The 23,111-nt window shown below is 37.5% G+C and overlaps 1 protein-coding gene across 2 annotated transcripts in view; it reads right to left on the bottom strand.

Moving 5' to 3' along the window:
* MTREX (Mtr4 exosome RNA helicase) overlaps nt 1-23,111 on the bottom strand; it is a 126,989-nt gene that overhangs the window by 34,526 nt on the left and 69,352 nt on the right. For both annotated transcript variants that reach the window (XM_088023309.1, XM_028119130.2), the window contains 2 exons: nt 4,348-4,458; nt 2,897-3,085 (listed from right to left, as the gene is read on the bottom strand). In XM_088023309.1, coding sequence (XP_087879435.1) covers nt 2,897-3,085; nt 4,348-4,458 — 300 coding nt within the window. The remainder of the gene's footprint in view (nt 1-2,896; nt 3,086-4,347; nt 4,459-23,111) is intronic.

Here is a 23,111-nt window from a genome sequence, read left to right as displayed (position 1 = left end):
CGACTGAGCCACCCAGGCGCCCCCTCAATAATTTTTATTAAAATGTATTTTGGATATATTGAGTTAAACGAAAATACTGAAATCAATTTCACCCATTTCTTTTAAAAAGTGAAAGAATTTAAAATCATATACGTGGCTTGCATTATATTTCTGTTAAATGATGCTGTTTCAGATCTTATCCTACACATTTTAAAAGAACAGATATATTCATGTCTGTAAAAGCATGGATACATAGTAATAGGAGCTTTTCTCCCACAGAAGTGAGATCAGCTTCCTTTTTTCCTCCCTAATAAATCATCTGTAAATACATGTGTAATACATTTTGCAAAGACTACATGTAAAATGACCTCATTTTTTCAAAGGTTTTTTTAAATTAAAGATATTTATTTATTTGAGAGAGAGAGAAAGCATGAGTAGGGGGAAGGCAAAGGGGGCGGGAGAAGCAGATTGCCTGCTGAGCAGGGAGCCTGATGCGGGGCTTGATCCCAGAACCCTGGGAACATGACCTGAGCTGAAGGCAGACGCTTAACTGACTGAGCCACCCAGGTGCCCCGACCTCATTTTTTTTTTAATGTTCATGTTGATTTCCATGATATGGATATGTATAAGTCATACATCTAATTCCCTACTGATGAAACACTGAGGTTATTTTTATATTCATTTGCTTTTTCAGACAACGCTACAAGAACATGCTTATACTACCTCACACTTTGGAGTCTCAATTCGAGGAAAGCCTGGTCAAAAGGTGTGAATGACAAAAATGGTGACAGTTGAGGGATCAGATTCTTGAAGCCTTCTTAAGCAAGGCTAAATAAGGGATGTGAAATTTATCCTGCAGTCCCTAGGAGGCCATAAAAAGGCTTGTTTTTTCCCTCCTAAGTTGTTAACTGTAGTTTTCACTCATTATAAAATATTCTCTAAGCAAATTACAGACAATTAGGGAGGAAAAAAAAGAAGGAAAAAACACTACTATAATCTCATTACCCAAATACCACCACTTCAGGATTTCCTTCTCGTCTTTTTGGTGTATGTTTTTATTTGTGCTAAATTGTAATCATAGCCCACACTGATATTAGCATTTAATGCACCTGCACAAGCATTTTTCCATGTACTGCTGAGTTTTCATAGAAAGTTTACTTAGTCCCTCTGCCAGACACCAAGGCCTTTGGCAGTTATGTCTGAGTAGCTCAGATAATGCCACCCTCTGTGGCTTCACAGTGCCTTCTCTGTGGGTGCTTTCTAGTCACCATTCAACCAAGCTCAGGAGTCTGTGTTCTTGTGTTGTGAACTGTTCAGGATGACTCTCTGGTGGCAACACAGGAAGTAAATGGAAGCAGGGAGGGAGCTGATGGAATGGTCTCATTGAGAGATGAAGAGGCCAGGATCCCAAGTGAGGAGCTCTGTACCAGTTACTAAAGCTTTTTGTGTCTCCATTTCCTCATCTTGAGAAGCACCTTCCTGGTGGACCAGAGCATGGTGCACTATATGTTCGTTGACCATGTGGCAAAAGGCCCCCTTATGTTAGTTCACAGAAAGCGAAAAGAGTGCTGTAAAACCGTGAACTAAACATACTACTCTGTTAAGCCAAGAAGTTTCCACTCCAAGCATGTTCAATAAATAGTAGGTATCTACTTTATAAAGAGATCATTTGGGATATGGGAGAATACAAGTAAGCTAAAATGAAATACCTGACCCTAAGGAGCTTAAAATAATAATTTGTGAAAGGAAGACAAAGGTGGTAAAAGTGGCATTCGATAAAAGCTAAAAAAGCATAATAGCAAGGAGCTGTAAGTTTCAAGGAGAAAGTGACATTTCTATAGCACAAAAGATTCTAGTTGAAGAGAAGTGGATAATGGAAAGGAATGTGTTCACTTCGAAAAGCTTTTCCTAAATTCACTATTCACAATAGCTCTAAGAATGCTTTTCTGGTTAGAGACTACAGCTAATTACCCTTAAAAGCTAAACTATTACAACTTCATACCACTAGAAAGGCTATAATCAAAAACACAGTAACAGGTGTTTGTGAGAATATGGAGAAATAAGAATTTTTATAAATCGCTGGTAAGAATGTAAAGTGGTACAGTCACTTTGGAAAAAACTTGGCACTTTCTCAAAGGTTAAACACAGACTTACTGTATGACCCAGCAATTCAACCCAATGCCACCCAAAAGAGATGAAAACATATCCAAACAAAAACTTGTACATAAATGTTGGTAGAATTATTCGTGATAGCCAAGAAGTGGAAAAACCCCAAGTGTCTATCAGCTGATAAAGTGTTAAACAAAATGTGGAATATCCATATAGTGGAATATTTTTCAGCCATAAACAAGAATAAAGTACTAATGCATGTTACAATATGGATGGACCTTGAAGACATTATGCTAAGTGGAGAGAACAGACACAAAAGGCCACATGTTGCAGGATTTTTTTTTTTTTTTTAATGAAATCTCCAGAATAAGCAAAACCATAGAGGCAGAAAGTAGATTTGTAGTTGCCAGGATCTGGAAGATGGGGAAAATACGAAGTGACTGCTAATTGGTATGAGGTTTCTTTTTGGTGTGATGGAAATGCTCTGGAATTGGGACAGTGGTATGGTTGCAGTCATCTGTGAATATGCTACAAACCATTGAATTGTACACTTTAAAAAGGGTGAATCTAATGCTACATGAATTATATTACATTAAAAAAACTGAAGAAAAGCCATCAAATACCAAATTATAATAAAATGGTTTTTATCTTATCTTGCTGGTAAGAACTGGTCTCCTTAAAAGATAGGTAGATATTTCCCTGTTTTAGCTGATGAAAACAATAGGAAAGGAAAATAAAAAAACACATATTCATTAATTTAGTGACATACATAGAATTTTATGATAAAAAAAATAAGTTTCTGCCATACCTGTGCTTTTTTTTCACAAAGCGTATACACAGTTTCCAAATTCGGATCATTGTGAAGTGGATGAGAATACATTCTATGCTCAAAAGCCTCCACTTTCTGGATAACTTTTTTCAGCCCTTGATCTTGAATGCCCATATCATCAATAGGATCTAATAAAGGAACACCATCAGGAAAACGTTTCTGAACTTCCTAAAACAAAAAATTTAAAATTAATTTTTTCATTTTAGACAAGATTAGTTAAGACTAAATAAATATTTCCTTCTATGTTTTTCTATGCACAAAGACAGAAACATGGCCTTAAAAATACACTTAAATTGGAGCACCATTTTTCATTGCTTATGTTTTGAAAATTCCTTCTGAACTGCTGTACCATGATTTATTGATACAGGGATGTGTTAAATTAATAATTCTAGCATTTAGAATTCAACAGTTCTGAATGTGGCACAACTTACTGATAAATACATTATTATATATTTAGGTTGTTGTAACATCTTACTGTTATAAGTAATCCGGTGTTAAACAACCCAAGTGTAAACCGTTTTCAATTTTCTCATGATTTCCTTGGGGCTGATTCCTAGGGATGTACTACTGAATGTAAAGACATAAATTTTCTAAAGGGTTCCACATCCCTATCAATTTCTTTTTTTTACATGATTTAACTGTTAAATATAATGAGCATGTGAGTTCAGAGAAAGGAGAGCTCACTGTAGGCTGGTATCCCCCTGGGAGACTTTCAGGGTCTTGAATAGGCCTTAAAGGTAAAATAGGATTTGGTGAGTTAGGGATTAAAAAAAAAAAAAAAAAAGTTATCCACATAAAGATTCTGTAAAGCTGTCAAGAGAACTCTTCAATTCAGGAAGCCTGCCTATGGACCACAGCTTATTCCTACTCTAATGAAAGCATCCTGTTTTATCTATCTTTGTTGTCTCAAATTCTAGTATAGAGCCTTTGCCACATAGTAAATACTAATCCAAGTATTTATTGACTAAATAAATGACAAAATTCCTTTTTTCTTCCCCTACTGGAAAATAAAATTCTAGAATGTCATAATTTTTCCTACTGAAAGTAAAACTATTTCATTAATTTATTAACTACACTAAAAACTGGTTAAAAATCCTGGCATGTGATTTTATACATAAAATGTTTAATACAGTCTAGTTATTTTCACTCAACAAATAATAAAGCAAAATATATTTTGCATATAATAGCAGCCATGTTTTCCTCTGTGAAATCTCCTTTGGTAACTTACTTTGTTGGTATATTCAAGGAGTGGACAATCTACACAAAGATCTGTTATTATTTTTTACTAAAAAGAACTGCCACTGATGGTAGTGTTTATACTTTTTTTTTAAAGAAAGCAATACATTTTAAAGCATTTAAGTTGTCTTGCTATAAATCCTATTTATATTCACATAAATTTATATTTAAATTTATAAAATTAACACATGTACCTGTATTGATTTTAAAACACTCTGTCTATTATCCACTGGTCGAAGGTCTTTAGGAATGTAAAGCCTAACACTGCTGATGGCAGACAAGAGGTGCACCAAAACTGGAACAACCTGCCAAGAAAAAGTTAAAGAACACCACAATTAAGACTGCGTATCTTCAAACTCTGCCATTTCCTAAATTTAGCTTGAATCCTTAAAACGAAGCTGCATTTACAATTTGTGACACACCTAATAGTTGATAATAATCACTGTGGAAGCTTGTATCTTATTAGAAGTTATATTCCAAAAGTAAAAACTAATTCAACCTCTAAATAACAGGCAAATAAATGGTACCTAAACATAAGTTATTCCTGCAATACAGAATTCATTTTCATGTCCTTATTGGCACTTTTTGAATACCTTAAAGTGCAAGAGCACTACAAAGGAAGAAAAGACTCCTGGTTTAGCTTTAGATAGCCAAGTAAGGTTCACTGTAAGCTCTGGATGGGCCAGAATGAAGGGCGGATGAAACAAAGTATTTCAACCAGAGGAAATAGTACACTCCGTTAGACATAATAAAGAATCACCTATCTTCAAACTAACTTTCATGCTTTCTCCTGAGAAGAATACCCTTCCCTCACCATCAAACATGACATTTTGCTTCCTTTAAATTTAGAGGGCATCTGTACACTGAGAAGTTAACACTTTCAAAGGTCCAAATTCATCTGTCTACTGGTCTCTCATGGCTACCTTTAGTGCGATCACTACTGAAAAAACAACTGTCACTGGCTTGCTGGTAATAAATACATTTCTAGTGTTCTATTGAACAAAATGGTATAGCAGCTGAGCAGTTTACAGTCACGGCTGCCTGGGTTTGAACTCAGTCCTGCTAGTTTTGTGACTTTGAGGAAGTCTCCTCATCTTTTTAATTAATTCTCCCCATTTTAAAAATGGAGATGAAATTATATCTATCTTATTAATCTGTTTTGAGAATTAAATGAAACAATGCATATAAAATACTTTAAAATAGTGCTTTAACACCTTCAAAAAATGTTATTTTGTATAATAAGTGTCAACAGATCTGTATATACCAAAACTAAAATATTAACACAGATCATACTCAATAACCAAAGAGAAAAGGTATTTGTTAAGTGTTAAGAAGTGAAAAAGAGGAATGAAAAAATAGAGAAAGCCATTTAAAGGAGACAATTACAACTTTGAAAACGACCCAAAAAATAACACAACAAACTATCCATTTTATTTTCTCAATTGTTAATACCCTGCCGTAAGTGCGTTTTTCTCTTTCCAGATAAGATTTTGGGGTTTTTGGAGGGAGTGTTTTTCTTTCTTTCTGCCTTCCTTGTTCCTCCTCTCATTTTAACCATTTGAAATTAATATGCAGATAACATGTCACTTTACCTTACCAGCAAATACATAAACATGCATCTTCTAAGAACAAGCACATTCTCCTGCATAACCACATTATATCATAAAAATTTAACAATAATACATTATCATCTAATATACAGTTCATATTCAAATTTCCCCAACTGGTTCACTCATGTCCTTTATAGCTACTACTACCACCACTACCACTTTCAGATCTAGGATCCAGCCAAGGGTCATTTATTGCATTTAGCTGTCAGGTCTCTTTAACCTTTTTAAATCCAGAATACTTTTGTTTTTATGGGATTGACATTTTCATATAATTTCAAAGTTAAAAGTTATAAGAATAGAACAAAGAGCTCCTATATACCTTTGTTCAGAGTCACCAATTATTTGCCCCATGTGCTTTTAACATTCTCTCTCCACATACAAACCACATCCACAGTACAAGTATTAAAAGAGGGAAATTTAATGTTGATACAATATTATCTATACTCTGTATTAAAATTTCACCTACTTCTCCAAAAATGTCTTTTATACCACCCTCCTTCTCTCCTACCACTCCATGTATCCAAAGCAGGATGATGAATTAAATTTAGTTGTCATAATTTTTTTTAAAGATTTTATTTATTTGACAGAGAGAGACACAGCGAGAAAGGGAACACAAGCAGGGGGAGTGGGAGAGGGAGAAGCAGGCTTCCTGCTGAGCAGGGAGCCCAACATAGGATTCAATCCCAGGACTCTGGGATCATGACCTGAGCCCAAGGGAGACGGTTAACGACTGAGCCACGCAGGTGCCCCTAGTTGTCATAATTCTTTATTCTACTTTAATCTGGGGACAGTTCCTCAGTTTTTCTGTGCTGCTCAGGATACTGATGTTTTTGAATTAGCTAATTATTTTGTAGAATGCCTCTGAATTTGAGTTTGTCTCGTTATAAGGAATCATCAGATTCAAGGATGCATTTTTGGCAGAGACGATGTTTTTTTGTTCTTCCCATCCACTGATCAACATTACTGGTGATACTAACTCTTATCACTCAATTCAGGTGGTTACTGCTAGCATTCTCTACTGTAAACTTACTACTTTCCCCTTTACCATTAATAAGAAACTTATGCGGAGATTCATACTTTGTAAATATTCCATTCCTCACTAAACTTTCAACTCACAAGTTTTAGCATCCATGGATTATTCTTGCCTGAGTCCATCTGTGGTAGCTGCCTAACAGTGACTTTTCTAACATATTCATTCTTTCTATATTTTATTTGTCTATCTACTTACCTACCTACCTACCTAAGTATGGATTTGTGGATGCTTACTTTCATTTGATTATAATCCTTTAATACAACTTTTATTCTCAAACTGTCAAATTCATTTTTAAATAAGACATCATGAGGGCTAAAGTGGCTTTTGAATCACCAGTTTGTGACCCATGCAAATCCTAGATGCACTGTTTGAATGGAAAGAGAACACTGAAGTGAATGTACATAATCCAAAATGGCAGAAAAACTCAAAATAATTCACTTGGCTTTAGACAGGAAGTATATGCTTTGTGTACTTGAAGTTGAATTCATTTAGCACAAGTATCTGAGAATTCCTTTGAAAACAAAATAAACACCATACAGTGAAGACTTGATTCAGAAGCAAGACAGAAGCTGCTCAATTTCTAATGCTGTTTCCCATAATAAACACTATCCAAAAATGGTCAACTCTCACATTAATGGCAAGAAAGACACTACAAAAGTCCTCCAACAAATGTCTCCTTAAGTACAAGGAAAGGAAGATCCTACGACTCCAGTTTTGTAAATAACAAGTTAATGCTTAAAAACCAACTGAACAGTTCTCATAGAATGATAAATCTCTACATACAGAGATCTAAAAACATAATATTTGCATAGTGTTCACGCAACTTTCTAACCCTGATAACCTTATAAAGTAACTTACAATTCAGGATCATGACACAAGATTGGTTTATATACATCCAAATAATCATGTGGGTAATTACTACAAACTTGTTCGAATACCAATAACAGGAATAGACCTTTCAAATCTTTTCAAGTTTGCCATAAATCAATTTCCCCTTTAAAAATAAGCAAATGATAAAGTAGATAGACAATAGGAGAAATCAGTAAGTTTAAGTGAATACATTCTAAATAAGTTTCAGGCAATGTCATTTCTTCAAATCAAGGCTATTAACTAAAATATGATTTTTGAACTTTTCATCCAGAAAAGATATTTTCTGAACCAAGTACATTTTAATCATGTCCAGGAAAAGTTATTTAAACTGATGTGTTTTATTAAATCTTAGATTTTTAAAAACTAAATGTGTGTCTTGATCTAATTTTCTTTCCAGAGCTCTGGAAATTAACCAAAAGCTTGCAGCAATCTAAGAAGCATTTAAAAAGCTAAATTTGGTATCACACACACTCCAAGTTAAAGGAAAGAAAATGACTATGGAAATCCCACTACCTCCTCATATCTCATGCAAAGGAGGTCTGGTTCAAATCTACCCAGGCTACATAATAACTGCAGTTGAGAGATGAAATTTCCTTATACATTGTCTGTGGAATGATATCCCTGTGTCCAGGATTCCTATTCAAGATATTAATTTATAAAAGCAAACAATACATCTCTTAAGATATAGTCCTCTTTGTTGTATCTTTATCATTCAACCACAAATAACAGAACTTAAGAGTTCTTTTTAAAAAAGGGACATTTCAAGGTGCCTGGGTGGCTGAGTTTGTTGGGTGTCTGACTCTTGGTTTTGGCTCAGGTCATAATCTCAGGGTCCTGAGATCAAGCACCGTGGCAGCCTCCACGCTCAGCAGGGAGTCTGCTTGAGATTCTCCCTCCCTCTGCCCCTCCCCCCAATTTTTTTTTCTCTAATACATAAATGAATCTTTAAAAAACAAAAACAACAAAAAGGGATGTTTCATGCTCTGTGTATGTTGCTTCCATCGTTGGGAATGCAATTCTTGTCTGAAAATATTTCTACAAGTCAGGTGAATTTCTCGATACTTCTTTTATAAAACCTTTACTGATCTCCCCCCTCAAACACACTTTACCCCAGTTAGAGGATGCATTTTTGATGTTCCCCAACTGGAGCACAAACTATTCCCCCTGTTAAGCTGTAAACCCCTTGAAACCAGAGATGATATGATATATATACTTCATGCTAACACACCTCCCCTTAGTTCCCTGAAATAAGCTAAATAAAAAATGTTAAATGTCAATTATACCTCAATTTAAAAAATGTTACAGAACAGTTTGTCTAGGACCCAGTGACGTCTACACTGCAGAGGCTATTAAAATGAGACAAATCTGATTATTAACTACTATAAAGCTTCTTAGTATCTTTAAGTAAAATGGGCACAGCTGCTAGGCTTAATAAAATCTGGGCCTAAAAGCGAGACAGACAACAAACAGGTTTTCCTTAAAATGCTAACTCTAATGAATTAGTCATTAGATCATTTTCTTGGAAGAATCTAAGAATTCACTGTGAAAGAATGCCACGACTTATCATCAATGTCTGCCATGAGAAAAAGAATGTTGGCATGTGTGCCACATATTTGCCATTCTGAGTCGCAGTAACTTCAAAGGTCCCTTTGAGTACAATGACTATCTGCTAAATTGTGGTTGTTTTACTCTCATTTACAGTTAAGCAGTCAATTGTAAAATAATTTAACAAGATGCTGGAATTCTACAGAACAAATTTTAAGATTGAGGAATAGAAACCAAACGCTAGCTGGGATTCAGAAGTAAGTAATTATACTTTTAATTATTATTTTAAAACATCTAATAATGAACAGTCTCCTTAAATACTGCTAATTCTGAATTTCACTGTCATCTGAACTAATCCAAAGCAGCAGCCTCTGATTCTGCTGTGGCAGATTTTAATTTCGATAAATCAAAGGTTATTATGACATACTGCATCACAATGACGTTTCCTAAAAATCTAGGAATATACCACATACTTAAAACAATGTTTTAAAATAGCAAAATTCCAGTATATCAGCTTTCAAATACTTATGTGGCATCTCAATAGTAAGATTTTACCTATAAGTATTTTGTCTTAATTATTTAAAAAAACGGGGGGGTGTTCAAGAAATACAGGTGTCTCATGTAGCAAACTGAATGTTTTGCATTTAATTGAAAGCACAGGTAAATTGAGGAGCTTGGGAAGATGGCAGAGTAAGAGGATCCTGAGCTCATCTCCTGATGGACACATCAGGACTATAACTACATACAGAGCAATTCACTCTGAAAAGGGCCCGAAGACTAGCATAAAAGCTTTCCACAATAAAGATATAGAGAAAAGGCCAACTGAGAAGGGTCGAAGGGCACTGAGAAACATGGCTGGGAACCGAACCCCTCAGCAGGGTGACCCCCAAACAAGAGTATTATCTCAGCCACAGAGTTCCACCCTGAGGAGTCAAAGGATCAAATCCCACATCAGGCACCCCCGCCCTAGGGGCATGCATCAGGAAGACTAGCTCCCTATAACGTCTGGCTTTGAAAATCAGGGAAACTTAACTCCAGGAGAATTGGAGGGCTACAGGAACCTTAGAGTTCACTCCTAAAGTGCCAGTGTACTATATCATTCAGGCTGGAACCCAGAAGACAGGCAGCAGTTTGAAAAGTGTATGAGTTATAAGTGAAGATTTACTAATTAATTTTAGGGTATGTGCCAGAAGGGCTGAAGTGCAAGAACCTTCTCCAGGAGCAAAGTGCCATTTTTCTTTCCCTCCTATAGCCTACCTGACGTGATGCTTATGGAAGCCAGTTCTGACACTCTCCACTTACCCTGTTAGCACTGCTCACCCTGCTCTGGTGTTCCCCTGTGGATGTGACCCATCCAACCCACTTGCCCTGGCAGAAGCTCCTCCAAAGTGGCTCATGCCACACCATTCCACCAGGCAGCCTCAATTAGGACCTGCACCCACCCAGAACAACTACTGCCAACACAACTACTCAGCAGCAGTGGCTGAACTGGCACCCCGCCCACTGTATGACAATAGTTACAACTGCGCCTCTGAGCGAGCTGGTCTGGGGCCCGGTCCTGACCACCAGCTCTCCTGTAGCAGTCAGGGCTTAGCTACAACAGAAGGGTAAACAGGCCACCTAGGGGACACCCATGGATACCTGATTCTGGCAACTGGGGGTACTGTGCTATAGGGTACCACAAAATATCTTCTATACAAGGCCACTACATTTAACATCAGGAGACACAGCTGACCTACCTAATAAACAGGAACAGAGTCAAACAAAATGAGAGACAGAGAAGTATGCTCCAAACGAAAGGACAAGACAAGACATAAGGAAAAGAACCAAACAAAATGGAGATAAGCAATCTACTTGATAAAGAATTATCTAAAGTAACGGTCATAAAGATGTTCACTGGACTTAAGAGTAGAATGGATAAACTAAGGGGCGCCTGGCTGGCTTAGCAGTTAGAGCATGTGACTCTTGATCTTGGGGTTGTAGGTTCAAGCCCCACTTTGGATGTAGAGATTAGTTAAAAACAAAAATATTAAAAAAGAAAAAAAGTACAGTGGACAAACTCAGTGAGAATTTCAACAAAGAGACAGAAAATATAAAATGAACGAATCAGAGCTGAAGAATACAATAACTGAAATGAAAAATACACAACATCAAATTAGAGAATGCAGAAGAATGGATCAGTGAGCTGGCAGATAGGGTAGTGGAAACACCCAAGATGAAGACAGGGGGAAAAAAAAAAACCTTGAAAAATGAGAATAAGTTATGGGACTTCTGGGATAAGATTAAGTGTACTAACATTCACATTATACTGTTCCCAGAGGAGACAAGAGAGAGAGAGAAAGCAGCAGAAAACTTATTGGAAGAAAAAATAGCTGAAAATGTCCCTAACCTGGGAAAGGAAACAGACATCAGGGTTTAGGAACCACAGAAAGCCACAAACAAGATGACCTCAAGGAGGTCCACACTAAGACAGACAAAAACTAAAATATCAAAATAATTAAGGATAAAAAAAGAGAATTTTAAAAGTGGCCTTGTATAGAAGACAAAAGCAACTAGCAACATACAAGAGAAAACCCACAAGGCTATCAGATTATTTTTCAGCAGAAACTTTGTAGGCTAGAAGAAAGTGGCATGAAAGGGAAAAAACCAACAACCAAGAATACTATTTCCAGGAAGACCATGATTCAGAATTGAAGGAGAGAGAGAGAGTTTCCCAAACAAACAACACCTTACAACCCTGAGTTCAAGACCTAAGCTGAGACCAAGAGTCAAACACTTAACCGACTTGAGCCAACCAATCATCCCAACAACTGTAAATTTATATGCATCCAACACAGCGGTGCTTACATATATAAAGCAAGTATTAAGAGACACAGTGGGAGAAAGTGACAGTAATACAATAATAGTAGGAAATTTTAACATTTACATCAATAGACAGATCATCTAGAGAGAAAACCAATCAGGAAACAGTTGCTTTGAAAAACACATTAGACGAGGTAGACTAAACAGATATATACAAAATGTTCCATTCAAACATAGCAGAATAATATAATTTTCAAGTGCACATGGAATATTTTCCAGGACAGATCATATCAGGCCACAAAACAAGTCTCAATAAATTTAAAAAGGCAGAAACCATAGCAAGCAACTTTTCCAACCACAATGGCATTAAAGTAAAATTACAAAGAAAAAACATAAATACAAGGAAACCAAACAACATGTTACAAAACAATTGAGTCAACAAAAAAAATCAAAGAGAAAAAAAAATACCTTGAGACAAATCAATATGGAAACACAATTCAAAATCTTTGGGATGCAGCTAAAGCAGTACTTAGAGGTAAGTTTATAGTGTGATACAGGCCTATCTCCAGAAACAAGAAAAATATCAAACAATCTAACCTTACACCTAAAGGAACTAGAAAAATAACAGGGACGCCTGGGTGGCTTAGTCAGTTGAGTGGCTGCCTTTGGCTCAGGTCATGATCTCCGAGGGTCCTGGGATCGAGCCCCGCGTTGGGCTCCCTGCTCAGCAAAAGCCTGCTTCTCCTTCTCTCTCTGCCTGCTGCTCTGCCTGCTTGTGCTCGCTCTTTGTCAAATAAATTAAAATCTTAAAAAAAAAAAATAAACAAAACCCAAAGTTAGGAGGAAAAAAAAAAGGTCAAAGTGGAAATAAGTGAAAGAGAGTCTTTAAAAAACAATAGAGAAGACCAATAAAACTAAGAGCTGGTTCTTTGAAAAGATAAACAAAATCGATATACTTTTAGTCAGACTCATCAAGAACAAAGAGAGATGACTCAAATAAATGAAGTCAGAAATAAGACAGAAGTTACAACCAATACCAAAAAATAACAGTAATAGAGTAGTCCAAAAAATTATATGCCAACAATTGGACAATATATAAGAAACAGATAAACTAGAAACAAACAATCTTCCAAGAGTGAATCAAGAATAGAAAATGTGAACAGACCAATTACTAGTACTGAAATTGAACTGATAATCACAGAACTCCAAACAAATGAAAGTCTAAGACTAAATGGCTTCACAGGTACATTATACCATTTAAATGAGAGTTAATATCTATTCTTTGTCAAATTATTTTAAAAAAATTGAAGAGAAAGGAATTCTATGAGGCCAGCATAATCAAAATTCTTAAAACACACGGAGACACTACAAAAAAAAGAAAATTACAAGCCTGTGTCTGTGATGAACACTGATGTAGAAATCCACAACAAAGTATTAGCAACTGACTTCAACAATACATTGAAAGTATCATTCACCATGATCAAGTGGGATTTGTTCCAGGGATGTAAGAATGGTTCAATATCCATAAATCACTCAACATGATACACTACATTTACAAAAGGAAGGATAAAAATCGTATCATTTCCACAGATGAAAAAAAGCACATAACAAAACACAACAGATCTGTTCATGATGATAATGCTCAACAAAACAGGTATAGAGGGAACATACTTCAACATAATACATATAACAAACCCAAGCTAATACCATTCTCAATGGTAAAAAGTTGAAAACTTTTCCTCTAAGATGAGGAAGAAGGCAAACATGACTATTCTTGTCATTTTTATTCAACATAGTATTGGAAATCCTAGCCACAGCAATCAGACATAAAAAAGAAATAAAAGGCATCCAAATTGGTAAGAAGTAAAACTGTCACCCTTTGCAAATGACACAGTATTATATATAGAAAGCCATAAGACTCTACCAAGAATTGTTAGAATAAATTTACTGAAGTTGCAGCAGGATCAGTATTATCTGTTATGCTTCTGTACACTGATAACAAACTATAAAAAAGAGACATTAAGAAAACAATCCCATTTATAATTGCATCAAAAAGAATAAAACATCTAGGAATAAAGTTAACCAAAAAGGTGAAAAGTCCTGTACTCTGAAGACTGTAATACAATGATGAAAGAAACTGAAGATGACACAAAGAAAGGATAGATATACTATACTCAAGGACTAAAAGAATACTTTTAAAATGTCTATACCACTCGGGGCGTCTGGGTGGCTCAGTTGGTTAAATGTCTGCCTTCGGCTCAGGACATGATCCTGGGGTCCTTGGATGGAGCCCCGTGTGGGGCACCCTGCTCAGAACAGGCTCTGCTGCTCCCTCTCCCTCTGCCCCTCACCCTGCTTGTGCTGTCTCTCTCAAATAAATAAATAAAATCTTTTAAAAAAAAGTCTATACCACTCAAAATAATCTACAGATTTAATGCAATCCTTGTCAAAATACGAACAGTATTTTTCAAAGAACTAAAACACATAATCCTAAAATTTATGTAGAATCACAAAGATCTTGATGCAGAATCATCAAGCCAAATAGCCAAAGCAATCTTCAGAAAGAAAAAAGCTGGAGGTCAACACAACTGCAGATTTCAAACTATACTACAAAGTAGTAAGAATCAAAACAATTATGGTACTGGCACAAAAGCAGATCAATGGAATAGAACAGAGAATCTAGAAATAAACCCACTATTATATGGTCAATTAATCTAAGAAAAATGAGGTAATAAGAATGTACAATGTGGAAAAGAGAGTCTAAGCGACAAATGGTGCTGAGAAAACGGGACAGTCACACGCAAAAGAATTAAACTGCACTATTTTCCTAAACCATATAAAAAAAAAAACCACCTCAAAATGGATTAAAGACCTAAATATAAGACCTGAAACTCCTAAAAGAAGGAGCATTTGGGTGGCTCAGGTGGTTAAGCGTCTGACTCCTGGTTTCAGCTCAGGTCATGAGATGGAGCCCCATGTCGGGCTCCATGCTGGGCACAGAGCCTGCTTAAGATTCTCTCTCCCTTTCTGTTCCTCCCCCACCCCTACTCACATTCTAGTAAAAACAAAAACAATAAAAAAAAAAAAAAAACCTCCTAAAAAGAAAAGTAGTGTTGCATTAGCAATATTTTTTTTGGATCAGGCTCCTCAGGCAAAGGCAACAAAAATAAAAACAAACAAAAGGGTCTACATCAAACTATAAAACTTTTGCACAGCAAAGGACACCATCCACAAAATGAAAAGGAAACCTACTTGATGGGAGAAGATATCTACAAATGATACAACTAATAAGAGGCTAAAAAAAAAACTCATAAAACTAAACACACACACAAAATATGACTAAAAAATAGGCAGAGAACCTGAACAGACAAGCTTCCAAAGAAGATATTCAGATAGCTGACGCACACATGAAAAAATGCTCAGTATCAGGGAAGGAGCAAGATAGCGGCGGAGTAGGACACCTGGATTTCATCTGGTCCCGGGAATTCAGCTGGATAGGGATTAAACAATTCTGAACACCTACAAACTCAACAGAAGATCGAAGATAAGAATAGCAACAACACTCTGAACAGAAAAGCGACCACCTTCTCTGGAAGGTAGGACGTGCGGAGAAGCGAATCCCAGGCGATATTCGGGAAGATAGACGGCGGGGGAGGGGGCCTCCGTTAACCGGTACAGCTGGGGGGGAGCAAAAAATCGGAACTTTTAGAGGTCTGCTCCGCCGAGGGATGTCACTCCAGTGGCTAAGCGGGGGTGGAACCCTCTCCGGGACACAATGGTCTCAGGACCCTCGGGGTCACAGGAAGACCGGGGGTGCCTGAATGGGGCAGAGCTCCCAGGTATCAGAGCGGGGAAGCCGGCTGCAGAGACTGAGCCGAGGAGCGGGCTCTCAGCTCGGGGTTGCCATAAACTGTGATCCGCAGCACAGTCGGGCCCTGCTCCTCCAGCAGGGACCCAACAAGCGGCAGGTCCGGGGAGACTCCCCTTCCTCCCTCAGGAGGAGCGGCGCGGGAGCGCACCGCAGGGATCTGCTGGGTTTGGAAACTCCACATGGGGTCGTGAGCCAGAGATAGGAACGCTCGGTCACAGCTGGGTGAGGACGGAGTGCAGCTGGAGACCGGGAAGATGGGAGTGATTGACTGATTTTCTCTGGGGGAGCATTGAGGAGCGGGACCCCAAGTTCTCGGCTCCTCCTGGGCGGAGATTGGGAGGCCACCATTTTCACTCTCGTCCTCCAAAGCTGTACAGAAAGCTTGCAGGCAACAAAAGCTCCCGAAAGCAAAACCGAGCAGATTACTTAGCCCGGACCGGCAAGGGCAGGGCAAGGGTGGGGCAATTCTGCCTCCGGCAAAGACATTTAGGAACCACGGCAACAGGCCACACCCCGAGATCACCAAGAACAGCCAGCCAAGACCAAGTTTACCGAACAATGTCAACGGCAGAACTCCAGCAGTAGTGGAATACTAAACATAGAATTCATGGTTTTTTTCCCATGATTCCTTAGTCTTTCAAAGTTAATTTTTTAAAATTTTTTTTTAAATTTTTCTTTCTCCCTTTTTCAACCAACATCTTATCAATCCCTTTTTGAAAAAAAATCTTTTCTATTTTTCATTTTTAGAGTCATATTCGATCCCTTCATAGCAGTTACCCTATTTTTGGTATATATACATAAGTTGTTCTCCCTTTAAAATTTTGGATACAGTTTCTTCTAACAGATCAAAATATACCCTAAATCTCTAGTGTATGGCTTTGTTCTAGTCTCCTGCCTGATCACATTCTCTCCCTTTGTTTTTTTAATCCTCTTTTTTCTTTTCAACCAACTTAACAATTCCTTTTATAAAATCTTTTATATTTTCATCTTTACAGTCATCTTCCATCACTTCATCGTATTAACCCTTATTTTTGAACATAAATAAGTTTTTCTTTAAAATTTTGGAAGGCACTTTCTTCTAACAGACCAAAATACACCCCAAAATCTAGCGTGTGGCACTGATCTATGCACCAGCCTGATCATATCTGATTATATTCTGTTTTGTTTGTTTTGGTTTGTTTGTCTTTTATCTTTTTTTCTTTTTTCTTTCTTTTCCTTTCTTTTCTCCCAGTTTCAGGTCTTTTCAGATTTGTTTACTATATATTTTCTGGAGACGTCGTTACCCTGTTAGCATTTTGTTCTCTCATTCATCTATTCTCCTCTAGACAAAATGATAAGATGGAAAAAATCACCTCAAAAAAAGAACAAGAGGCAGTACCGACTGCCAGGGACCTAATCACTATGAACATTAGTAAGATGTCAGAACTAGAGTTCAGAATCATGATTTTAAAGATACTAGCTGGGCTTGAAAAAAGCATGGAAGTTATTAGAGAAACCCTCTCTGGAGAAATAAAAGAACTACAATCTAACCAAGTCAAAATCATAAAAGTTATTAATGAGGTGCAATCAAAAATGGAGGCTCTAACTGCTAGGATAAATGAGGCAGAAAAGAAGACCAAATGATGGAAAATAAAGAAGCTGAGAAAAAAAGAGAGAAACAACTACTGGATCACAAGGCCAGAATTTGAGAGATAAGTGATACCATAAGACGAAACACCATTAGAATACTTGGGATCCCAGAAGAAGAAGAAAGAGAGAGAGGGGCAGAAGGTATATTGGAGCAAATTATAGCAGAGAACTTCCCTAATGTGGGGAAGGAAACAGGCATCAAAATCCAGGAAGCACAGAGAACCTCTCCCAAAATCAATAAAAATAGGTCAACAACCTGACATCTAATAGTAAAACGTAGGAGTCTCAGAGACAGAGAAAATCCTGAAAGCAGCTCGGGAGAAGAGATCTGTAACCTACAATGGTAGAAACATTAGAATGGCAACAGACTATCCACAGAGACCTGGCAGGCCAGAAAGGACTGGCATGATATATTCAGAGCACTAAATGAGAAAAATATGCAGCCAAGAATCCTATATCCAGCTAGGCTGTCATTGAAAATAGAAGGAGAGATAAAAAGCTTCCAGGACAAACAAAAACTAAAGGAATTTGCAAACAGGAAACCAGCCCTAGAAGAAATATTGAAAGGGGTCCTCTAAGCAAAGAGAGAGCCTAAAAGTAACAGACCAGAAAGGAACACAGACAATATAGAGTAACAGTCACCTTAAAGGCAATACAATGGCACTAAATTCATATCTTTCAATAGTTACCCTGAATGTAAATGGGCTACATGCCCCAATCAAAAGACACAGAATATCAGACTGTATAAAAAAATAAGACCCATCGATATGCTGTCTGCAAGAGACTCATTTTAGACCCAAAGACACCCCCACATTGAAAGTGAGGGGGTGGAAAACCATTTACCATGCTAATGGACACCAAAAGAAAGCTGGGGTGGCAATCCGTGTATCAGACAAATTAGATTTTAAATCAAAGACTGTTAATAAGAGATGAGGAAGGACCCTATATCCTACTTAAAGGGTATATCCAACAAGAAGATCTAACAACTGTAAATATCTATGCCTCTAACATGGGAGCAGCCAGTTATGTAAGGCATTTAATAACAAAATCAAAGAATAACATACACAACAATACAGTAATAGTGGGGGACTCCAACACCCCCTCACTGAAATAGACAAATTATCTAAGCAAAAGATCAACAAGGAAATAAAGGCTTTAAATGACACACTGGACCAAATGGACTTCACAGATATATTCAGAACATTCCATCCCAAAGCAACAGAACACACATTCTTCTCTAATGCCCATGGAACATTCTCCAGAATTGATCACATCCTAGGTCACAAATCAGGTCTCAACCAGTACCAAAAGACTGGGATCATTCCCTGCATATTTTCAGACCACAATGCTTTGAAACTAGAACTCAATCACAAGAGGAAAGTCGGAAAGAACTCAAATACATGGAGGCTAAGGAGCATCCTATTAAAGAATGAATGGGTCAACCAGGAAATTAAAGAAGAATTAAAAAAATTCATGGAAACCAATGAAAATGAAAACACAACCGTTCAAAATCTTTGGGATGCAGCAAAGGCAGTCCTAAGAGGAAAGTATATACCAATAAAAGCCTTTCTCAAGAAACAAGAAAGGTCTCAAATACACAACCTAACCCTACACCTAAAGGAGCTGGAGAAAGAACAGCAAATAAAGCCTAAACCCAGCAGGAGAAGAGAAATAATAAAGATCAGAGCAGAAATCAATGAAATAGAAACCAAAAGAACAGTAGAACAGGTCAACGAAACTAGGAGCTGGTTCTTTGAAAGCATTAACAAGACTGATAAACCCCTGGGCAGACTTAGCAAAAGGAAAGAGAAATGACCCAAATAAACAAAATCATGAATGAAAAGAGGAGAGATCACAACCAACACCAAAGAAATACAAACAATTATAAGAACATATTATGAGCAACTATATGCCAGCAAATTAGACAATCTGGAAGAAATGGATGCATTCATAGAGATGTATCAACTACCAAAACTGAACCAGGAAGAAATAGAAAACCTGAACAGACCTATAACCACCAAGGAAACTGAAGCAGCAATCAAAAATCTCCCGACAAAAGCCCAGCACCAGATGGCTTCCCAGGGGAATTCTACCAAACATTTAAAGAAGAATGAATACCTATTCTTCTGAAACTTTCCAAAAAAATAGAAATGGAAAGAAAACTTCCAAACTCGTTTTATGAGGCCACCATTATCTTGATCCCCAAACCAGACAAAGACCCCATCCAAAAGGAGAATTACAGACCAATATCCTTGATGAACATGGATGCAAAAATTCTCACCAAAATACTAGCCAATAGGATCCAACAGTACATTAAAAGGATTATTCACCAGGACCAAGTGGGATTTATCCCTGGGCTGCAAGATTGGTTCAACATCCGCAAATCAATGTGAACAAAGCATTTGACAAAGTACAGCATCCTTTCTCGATCAAAACTCTTCAGAGTATATGCATAGAGGGTACATACCTCAATATCATAAAAGCCATCTATGAAAAACCCACAGCAAATATCACTGTCAATGGGGAAAAACTGAGAGCTTTCCCACTAAGGTCAGGAACACGGCAGGGATGTCCACTATCACCACTGCTATTCAACATAGTAATAGAAGCCCTAGCCACAGCAATCAGACAGCAAAAAGAAATAAAAGGCATCCAAATCGGCAAAGAAGAAGTCAAACTCTCACTCTTTGCAGATGATATGATACTGTATGTGGAAAACCCAAAAGACTCCACCCCAAAACTGCTAGAACTCATACATGAATTCAGTAAAGTGGCAGGATATAAAATCAATGCAGAGAAATCAGTGGCATTCCTATTCACCAACAAGACAGAAGAAAGAGAAATTAAGGAGTCAATCCCATTTACAACTGCATCCAAAACCATAAGATACCTAGGAAAAAATCAAACCAAAGAGGCAAAGAATCTGTACTCAGAAAACTATAAAATCCTCATGAAAGAAATTGAGGAAGACACAAAGAAATGGAAAATTGTTCCATGCTCATGGATTGAAAGAACAAATATTGTGATGATGTCAATGCTACCTAGAGCAATCTACACATTTAATACAATCCCTATCAAAATACCATCCACTTTTTTCAAAGAAATGGAACAAATTTAAAGTTTGTATGGAACCAGAAAAGACCCTGAATAGCCAGAGGAATGTTGAAAAAAAAGAAAAGCAAAGCTGGTGGCATCACAATTCCAGACTTCAAGCTCTAGTACAAAGCTGTCATCATCAAGACAGTATGGTACTGGCAGAAAGACAGATACATAGATCAATGGAACAGAGGAGAGAGCCCAGAAATGGACCCTCAACTCTATGGTCAACTAATCTTCGACAAAGCAGGAAAGAATGTCCAATGGAAAAAAGACAGTCTCTTCAACAAATGGTGTTGGGAAAATCATACAGCCACATGCAGAAGAATGAAATTGGACCATTTCCTTACACCACACACAAAAATAGACTCCAAATGGTTGAAAGACCTCAGTGTGAGACAGGAGTCCATCAAAATCCTAGAGGAGAACACAGGCAGCTACCTCTTCGACCTGAGCCGCAGCAATTTCTTCCTAGAAACATCGCCAAAGGCAAGGGAAGCAGGAGCAAAAATGAACTCTTGGGACTTCATCAAGATAAAAAGCTTTTGCACAGCTAAAAAATCAGTCAACAAAGCCAGAAGACAACCGACAGAATGGGAGAAGATATTTGCAAATGACATATTAGATGAAGGGCTAGAGTCCAAAATCTATGAAGAACTTCTTAAACTCAACACCCAAAGAACAAATGATCCAATCAAGAAATGGGCAGAAGACATGAACAGACATTTTTCCAAAGAAGACATCCAAATGGCCAACAGACACATGAAAAAGTGCTCAACATCGCTCAGCATCAGGGAAATCCAAATCAAAACCTCAATGAGATATCACCTCACACCCAGCAGAATGGCTAAAATTAACAAGTCAGGAAATGACAGATGTTGGCGGGGATGTGGAGAAAAGGGAACCCTCCTACACTGTTGGTGGGAATGCAAGCTGGTGCAGCCACTCTGGAGAACAGTATGGAGGTTCCTCAGAAAGTTGAAAATAGAGCTACCATACGACCCAGCAATTTCACTACTGGGTATTTACCCCAAGGATACAAATGTAGGGATCCAAAGGGGTATGTGCACCCCAATGTTTAGAGCAGCAACGTCCACAATAGCCAAACTGTGGAAAGAGCCAAGATGTCCATCCACAGATGAATGGATAAGGATATGTTATATATATACAATGGAATATTATGCAGCCATCAAAAGGAATAAAGTCTTGCCATTTGCAACGACGTGGATGGAACTGGAGGGTATTATGCTGAGTGAAATAAGTCAATCAGAAAAAGACATGTATCATATGACCTCACTGATATGAGGAATTCTTGATCTCAGGAAACAAACGGAGGGTTACTGGAGTGGTGGGGGGTGGGAGGGGTGGGGTGGCTGGGTGACAGACATTGGGGAGGGTATATGCTATGGTGAGCGCTGTGAACTGGGTAAGACTGTTGAATCACAGACTTGTACCTCTGAAACAAATAATACATTATATGTTAAAAAAAAAAAAAAAGAAGAAGATAGCAGGAAGGGAAGAACCAAAGGGGGGGAAATCGGAGGGGGAGATGAACCATGAGAGTATGGACTCTGAGAAACAAACTGAGGGTTCTAGAGGGGAGGGGGGTGGGGGGATGGGTTACCCTGGTGATGGGTATTAAAGAGGGCACGTATTGAATGAGCACTGGGTGTTATACGCCAATAATGAATCATGGAACACTACATCAAAAACTAATGATGTAATGTATGGTGATGAACATAATAAAAAAAATCATATTTGAAAAAAAAAAGATGCTCAGTGTCACTAATCATCAGGAAAATGCAAATCAAAACCACAGTGAAATATCACTACCCACCTCTAAGAATGCCTAGTATCACAAAGATAAGAAGTAAGTGTTGGTAAGGATGTGGAGAAAAGGGAACCCTCAGGCACTGAGAATGTAAATGGATACAGCCACTGTGGAAGACAATGTGGCAGCTCCTCAAAAATGAGCAATAGAAATATTATATGATCCAGTAATTCCACTTCTGGTTATCAACCCTAAAAAAATGAATACACTAATTTGAAAAGATATATGCACCCCTGTTTATCGCAGCATTATATACAACAGCCAAGATAGAGAAGCAATCTGTCCATTAACAGATGAATGGATAAAGAATATGTGTTACACACACACACACACACACACACACACACAGTAATATTATTCAGGCATAAAAAAGAATGAAATCTTGTCGTGTGCAATAATATGGATGGATGTGCAACATGGTTATTATGTTAAGTGAAATAAATCAGACAAAGATAAATACCTCATGATTTCACTTATATGTAAAAATCTAAAAAACAAAAGGAACAAACAAAAAAACCAAAAACACACTCATAAATACAGAGAACAAACTGGTGGTTGCCTGAGGGGAGGTGGGTGAGGTTAGAGATGAAACATGTGAAGAGGATTAACAGATACAAATTTCTAGTTATGAAACAGAAAGTCACAGGGATGACAAGTACAGCATAGGGAAT

The sequence above is a fragment of the Eumetopias jubatus genome, unplaced genomic scaffold (genome assembly GCF_037043125.1).
Source record: "Eumetopias jubatus isolate StellerSeaLion01/CBP00866 unplaced genomic scaffold, mEumJub1_p1.0 scaffold_5, whole genome shotgun sequence".
Taxonomy (NCBI): Eukaryota; Metazoa; Chordata; class Mammalia; order Carnivora; family Otariidae; genus Eumetopias; species Eumetopias jubatus.
This window is presented reverse-complemented; position numbering and strand designations above follow the sequence as displayed.